At 36.6% G+C, this 7,606-nt stretch overlaps 1 protein-coding gene across 3 annotated transcripts; it reads left to right on the forward strand.

The window, feature by feature from the left end:
• Positions 1 to 848: 848 nt before the first annotated feature.
• On the forward strand, positions 849 to 6,008 carry LOC121371890. 3 transcript variants are annotated; one of them, XM_041498114.1, is made up of 4 exons: positions 849 to 985; positions 3,079 to 3,542; positions 4,632 to 4,776; positions 5,287 to 6,008. In XM_041498114.1, exons 2-4 carry the CDS (start codon positions 3,278 to 3,280, stop codon positions 5,435 to 5,437), a joined length of 561 nt encoding a protein of 186 aa, XP_041354048.1. In that variant the 5' UTR covers positions 849 to 985; positions 3,079 to 3,277; the 3' UTR covers positions 5,438 to 6,008. The 3 variants fall into 3 exon arrangements, with proteins under 3 accessions (XP_041354048.1, XP_041354047.1, XP_041354049.1); XM_041498113.1 differs by lacking the exon at positions 849 to 985 and adding an exon at positions 1,004 to 1,225; XM_041498115.1 differs by lacking the exon at positions 849 to 985 and adding an exon at positions 2,165 to 2,494.
• The last annotated feature ends 1,598 nt before the right edge of the window (positions 6,009 to 7,606 follow it).

Consider the following 7,606-nt stretch of genomic DNA (forward strand, 5'->3'; position numbering starts at 1 on the left):
ACATAAGGTCGAAATAAAAATGAAATACGTATATTTCAAAGTATATTAGCTGTATTGCTAGTAGTAATACGAATTGTGGTTTAGTCATAGATCTATAATTTACTTTTTGTGCAAAACTACTCCTAAGTTGTCTGAGATATACTAATGGTTGTTGTAAATTTTGCTTTAAATGTCAAAAACAATCATTTTTGTTATTGTAAAATGTGTAGATTTTTGTTGATGTTTCTTAGGTTTTTATTTTTAAACAATTTAAAGCATTGTTATTGTTATGTCATTCCGTTTTAAATTATTAGACGTTAGATTCGATGAAGTATTGAAATGCTTCAAAAGCTCACTAATGAAAACAGGAAACCAATTAGCTAAATCTTTTACATCTTTTAGTAATAGTTAATTAACGTCGAAATGAGCATACTTTGTACGACTCTGCTTTACGCCAAAAATAACTGGCTTAAACAAATTTATTTTCTGTAATAATAAACAATTTTGGGATTGACGCCTATATTAAGGCTTCTCCCAGCATTTTACAAGAATATACTATATTTATAGTCAGCATAAACTGTACATGGTTTCACCGGAATTTTTAACATTCTTGGAGAAAAAGGTGAAAGAAGAAGAAAAGTTAGAGAAGAAAGAAGTTATTATTTTAAAGTTATCCAAAAATAAATAAATTTAATGAATCTCCAATTGAGGTCAATTATACAAAATATAATTATAACGCTAAAGATAACTGGTTACATATATATTATTTCTTGTATTAATGATATGAATAGCTCTCTTTTTTTTTCCTAGACACTCGATGTCATATTATAGTCGTTCTTATTGGTACAATTAATTTGAGAATGACGTTTTAATGACGTCATTGATCGCCTGTGGATCTATCTAATATTTTATAACGCACTTAACTTATGAAAAGGTCTGGAACTAGTCCTGTTTTTCATACAGAAGTTTGACAATATTAGGAACTAACACAAACAAACGACTGTAGGTAAGAACCTGTGTGTCGTTTGCTATGCATACATGTTTTTCAAATACGTTGCTTCGTCTAAAAATGTCTGGTTATAGTATTCATCTACAGCGAAACGGTGCGCATGCGTTGTTTCTAGAGTCGTCGCTTCCGTCAACAAAGTACACCGAAGTTATTTTGGCTTGGAAAAAGCACGAATAATCAATTGAAAATGAACCCAGATTCAGACTTTGTGCTAAATGGAACATCAACATCGTATTGGTGTGCACTCAGCTACAAATCGACTTAAAACCTCTTATTCCACTAACTTTTTTTTATGTCAATAATTTCAGTTTGGTGACCAAAAATTAATAAATGAAAGGAAAACTCTTGGAAGTAACAAAAGAGTTCTATTTTGTAAAAAAAACCTCAGGCAGTATATAAATAAAACAGCAATGCTCACCCATAGTAAAGAATGTCTGCTCCACAGAATTTGAAATTATATTTTCTGTTTTGTTACTTTTATTCCTATAGTCTTTTCTCTTTTTTTCAAACTATGGAATTTACTATCCTGGGTGGACCAGTTTCAGTGAGCATAAGCATTCGGTTCTAAAGCATATCAATATTTATAAACAGTTGTTATTCAGATACCTACTTTTTTATTAGTGTTACTACACTTCACATGAACACTAAACTGACTACTAAGTAGCTAATTTTACCACATGTGCGTCAAAAAAAGTAGCATGCATCAGCAGTAAATATTGTTAACTATGTAGGCCTAACCTGTTTCAGTGAGTGAAACATTTAGTGGTATATCTTGCAGCAAAAACTTTCCAACACAACATTTTTCAGTGTTTTATCAAAGCATGTATGTTGTTCAACAAAACTTGCACTTATAATAATTTCTACAAAATATTTTAAGGCAAATTACAAAATGGAGTCCTCGAGAAACAATGTTAACAGACAACATTTTAGGAAAACGAACGTAACAATTATGATGTCTTGCAATCATGTTATAAGTTGAGCACATAAATGGTTATAATTGTAAAATTGTTTGGTAAAAAGAAATATAAGCTGCATTCTGAGTTTTAATAAATATGTAAACAGATATCCAGAAAGATATTTATGTTAAAACATATAAAGACCGTATATTTTTGGCAAGTATCTGTAAAGAGAGTTTTACCAGCAGACGCCGTGACAATCATGTGACTTCAATAACCAGATAGCAGTACAGCTGAGAACAAACAGAAATAGTTTTTAAAATTAAGTTTTCTTTCAAATTACAGTCTTTGAAAATCATACAAAAAAGGTATTGAGCAATGTGCCTTGTTTATGAGTTGGTAAAGTTTAATCTTGCATTCTTTGCTCATTTTAATTTTATTTTTACGAACATTTCTGTGAATATGACAGACATTTGTTTACTTTCCTCATGCAAAAGTCGAATTCATAACAAAAATATTCAAATGTACGTACTGTTGCACACAAAGAAACCACCGAAACGTGAACCTCACCGAAACAGGGCAACAGATGATACAAATTATTTATTTTTGAGTAATTCATTTTTTATTATTAGATGTAAATTATTTATTATACAGTTTACAAAAACTTGTTGTATTAAGCTTGAGGTTACTGTTATATGATAAAGAGATTATTACCCTCGTGTGTTTCGGTATCCTTAATATCACATATTAGGAACAAAAATAATGTATTATGCTCACCAGAGGCTCGCGTAATACAATTTGTATTCCTAATATGTGATATTGACAATATCCAGAAACACACTGTGTGGGGGGGGGGGGGGGGGGGGGGGGCTCAGAAAGAAAATGGGTTAATTTTAGGGTTAGGGTTAAGAAAATCATACAATAATGATAAAGAGTCATTAATTTTGTCAAAAATATTTAATATGTGGGGTGTCTACATATTTATTAACAGAAATATTTGTCTAGATTTAATTTAGCTCCATTTAAGCCAGCATTTGGAAATAAAATGTTTTTACAAACTTCAGTACATGTATCTAGTAGGTAAAGTAGACTGCCAGGGTTTCTTGTTGTTTGTGCAGCATGTAATATATATATATATATATATATATATATATATATATATATATATATATAATATGCATATATTTACTGTAGGAATCGATCTGGTTATTTGACTAACTCTCAACAAACTATCGGGACCAAAGTGAAAAGACAGAAAGTGTACTGGGATAACAACCTGCAAGAGGAGGATTCAGAACTTAAGCACCTGCGACAGACGGCAGAAAGCCTCAACAGACTGAGTAGCAAAATCAGTGAAACCCTCACACAGGCATCACCTAATGTACGGGTGAACATGGCTAAACATTCCGTGCTTCAGTATACCACAACAAAGTATCCACAAATACGGTGTCTCGTAGAACCAGTTAGTGTATCTCACTACTCCCGCACTGTGACAACCGATCTTCCCACGAGACTGAACTCGGCATCTCCTGTTACACAAAGACATTTTCCCGTTACTCTGGGTCCACTAGAAACTTCAATAGATTATTCCGAAAGAAACTACTTTGATCAACATCTAGGACAGTCTGTCTGTGATAGAAGAGTGCAAGACCCCAAAGGTTAGCTTTTCTTCATTGGTCCAGGCATATCACACATTGTAATGTCTCAAAAGCTAATGAAGCGTTTTATCTCAATTAATGTTTTATAATAGACTTGCTTGTCCACCAGTGGGAATGTGTGAAACTAAGAATCAAGTAATAAGAGATATCCCTGGACTGAATGGATTTTTGGTTGTGAACTGAACTTGTATAAAAGTTGTAAGCTTTTCAAAGTGGACAAATTAATCTAAGTTAATGAGTGAACAGTTTTAATGGCACTTCATCATATTTTAATCTATGGCTGTTTCATATCATCAAGATATTTGGGAAACACTTGGTCTTGAGAAAACTTTGCCCTTATCTAAGTACTGTATATTTGTTCCGAGTAAAACTTTTTTTATTTCTATGTTAAGCTGTACTATGAGTACTGAATACTTGTTCCGAGTAAAACTTCTCTTATTTCTATGTTAAGCTGTACTATGAGTACTGTATATTTGTTCCGAGTAAAACTTCTCTTATTTCTATGTTAAGCTGTACTATGGGTACTGTATATGTATTGTAACACTGCTCTATTTAGGCTGTACTATGGGTACTGTATATGTATTGTAACACTGCTCTATTTAGGCTGTACTATGGGTACTGTATATTTGTTCCTAGTAAAACTTCTCTTATTTCTATGTTAAGCTGTACTATGGGTACTGTATATGTATTGTAACACTGCTCTATTTAGGCTGTACTATGGGTACTGTATATTTGTTCTGAGTAAAACTTCTCTTATTTCCATGTTAAGCTGTACTATGGGTACTGTATATTTGTTCCGAATAAAACTTCTCTTATTTCTATGTTAAGCTGTACTATGGGTACTGTATATGTATTGTAACACTGCTCTATTCAGGCTTTACTTGAGTACTGAATATTTGTTCAGAGTAAAACTTCTCTTATTTCTATGTTAAGCTGTACTATGGGTACTGAATATTTGTTCCGAGTAAAACTTCTCTTATTTCTATGTTAAGCTGTACTATGGGTACTGTATATGTATTGTAACACTGCTCTATTTAGGCTTTACTTGAGTACTGAATATTTGTTTTCAGTGATGTTGTTGTATTTCAGGCTCTATTCAACTGGAACTGGTGACACCATTTCAAGTAGAGCTCGCCCGACTCCGTATGCAGAGACTACGATTAGAAGAAGATCGATTGCTGGAGATGAAACGCTTAGAAGAATTGGAGAGGATTCGAGGACCACAACCAAAATGGTGCATATCTATAGCTGCCAACTGCCATAACACTTCCATACATTTTATAAATTCAGTAAAAATGTAATTTATCCCTAAACTTGCTATCTTTAAAATATATAATTATTAGAATCCAATTAGATAAGCAACATCTTCATATTACACCACCCAAAAGAATCATCTCTGACATTACACTGCCTACAACGAACACAGAAATAATACTTCAATCACTTGATTTAGTCGACATATGGTTACTACTTCTAATTTTTGAAAAATTGGTATGTTGCTTGGAACTCTTCAGGATTTCAATTGTGATTCAAATAGTCATGTTCTGCTTCTTATCATTGTGCACGAGTGGTAGTGCAACTTGTATTAGTGACAAGTGAATGTGCCAAACTTTAGAAACAGTGACGTACCCAGTCAAACAGTAAAAAAAAACCCAAACGTACAGCAATGTGCTCTAGTGGTGTCGTTAAACAGAACAAAGAATAACTTTAACTTGACTAAAGGCAAAGTTTGTTTGTGTTCTAGGTATGAGCTGCGGACCCCCAACTTCCATTACGAGATGCGCAAGAACAACGAACTGATTCGCAGCGAGAGTCGGTGGCAGGATCTGCTCAACTACCGAGAAGACTTGCAGCGATCACGCGAGTTCAACAAGAGACTAAACCTGTCATTTTAGTACGTGTGTGTGTATCGTGGACACATCATCACATTGATGACGACACTGGCGTGTACTCCATGTCAGATATATGTTATCAGTGACCCCTGCAACTACAACAGCACAAAACTGCTGCAAGAAAGATATTCAAATACTTAAGATCTGGTTCTTGGATTTTTAAAGTAGTTTACATTTAACTTTGGTTTGGCTCAACATGAGGTAAAACAGTTCGACAGTTTGGGAAATTACAAAAATGTAAAAAGCAAAAAAGAACAGCTGTCAGTTCAAACATAAGAAATATTTGTAGTGACACCTCGACACACATATAGTCGTTAGGTGAAAAGAGAACCAAATCAAGTCGTTTTTATTACCTCATTTGAGATTAACTTGGTGCTCAGGTATAAATGAACACACCATTTATAGCATTATGCATTGCCACACTGTAGGGGCAGGATCGAACTCAGTCGGTGGGGTGGGACATAGCCCAGTGGTAAAGCGTTTGTCTGGAATCGATCCCGGTCACTGGGCCCATTGGGATCATTCTTCTTCCAGCCAGTGCACCATGACTGGTATATCAAAGGCTGTGGTATGTGCGGTCCTGTCTGTGGGACGGTGTATATAAAATATCCCTTGCTACTAATGCAAAAATGTAGCGGGTTTCTTTTCTAAGACTACAGTACTGCCGAATGTTTGACATCCAATAGCCAATGATTAATAAATCAATGTGCTCTAGACGTGTTGTTAAACAAAACAAACTTTAACTCTAGTTCAGTCGGTAGAGCACTCGCCTGGAGTGCTTTGGTCACAGGATCGAACCTCCTTAGTGGTCCTATTCTCTGATTGGCTCTTTTCCCAATATTTGACATCCAGTAGCCGATGATTAATTAATCTTCCGTAAATCCTTTAATAGAAGCCTGCCTTGATTAGTGCCTGGGGTCTCAGTGCCTCAGTGCTTGGGTCTCAGAGCCTGGGTCTCAGTGCCTGGGTCTCCTTGTCTGGGTCTCAGTGTCTGGGTCTCAGTGTCTTTGTCTCAGAGCCTGGGTCTCAGTGTCTTTGTCTCAGAGCCTGGGTCTCAGTGCCTGGGTCTCCTTCTCAGTGTCTTTGTCTCAGAGCCTGGGTCTCAGTGTCTGGGTCTCAGTGTCTGGGTCTCCTTGTCTGGGTCTCAGTGTCTTTGTCTCAGAGCCTGTCTTTGTCTCAGCCTGGGTCTCAGAGCCTGGGTCTCGGTGTCTGGGTCTCAGAGCCTGGGTCTCAGTGCCTGGGTCTCAGTGTCTTTGTCTCAGAGCCTGGGTCTCAGTGCCTGGGTCTCCTTCTCAGTGTCTTTGTCTCAGAGCCTGGGTCTCAGTGTCTGGGTCTCAGTGTCTGGGTCTCCTTGTCTGGGTCTCAGTGTCTTTGTCTCAGAGCCTGTCTTTGTCTCAGCCTGGGTCTCGGTGTCTGGGTCTCAGAGCCTGGGTGTCGGTGTCTGGGTCTCAGTGCCTGGGTCTCAGTGTCTTTGTCTCAGCCTGGGTCTCGGTGTCTGGGTCTCAGAGCCTGGGTGTCGGTGTCTGGGTCTCAGTGCCTGGATCTCAGTGTCTTTGTCTCAGAGCCTGGGTCTCAGTGTCTTTGTCTCAGAGTCTCGGTCTCAGTGTCTTTGTCTCAGAGCCTGGGTCTCAGTGTCTTTGTCTCAGAGCCTGGGTCTCCTTGTCTGGGTCTCGGTGTCGCGAAAACAAAGGCCTGCCATATATAAAGGCCAACTTCTGCTATTGTTGTATAGTCACCATTGCATGATGGAAAACAACAGGAAAGGAGAAGGATTTTTCATTTCTCAATGAAGTAAGAGGTTTACATGTGTAAATATTTTTGAAGGTAACATTAGATTACCTTTCAACAAAGCTGTCAAAAAAATTTGAAGCCTGCCTTAGATAGAGGCCTGCCTTGAATAGAGGTCGGGGCCCAATTTCACAAAACATTGTAAGCTTAGTTTTGCATGTAAATGTAAGTCTACAACTAAACAATTTTTTATTACTATTATAGTACAACAAATATTGTTTAAAGTACACATATTTAATTTTCTTTTGTTCGTAAAATGCTCCATCTGTAATGATGTAATTTTCTGTGTGAAATGGATGCCAAACAGAAGTAAATGTATGGCCGGTATAACTGCTAGTCGCAGACGTACACCGACGATGTTTTGTGAATTAGGCCCCTGGTCTT

This window comes from Gigantopelta aegis, chromosome 4 (genome assembly GCF_016097555.1).
Source record: "Gigantopelta aegis isolate Gae_Host chromosome 4, Gae_host_genome, whole genome shotgun sequence".
Classification (NCBI taxonomy): Eukaryota; Metazoa; Mollusca; class Gastropoda; order Neomphalida; family Peltospiridae; genus Gigantopelta; species Gigantopelta aegis.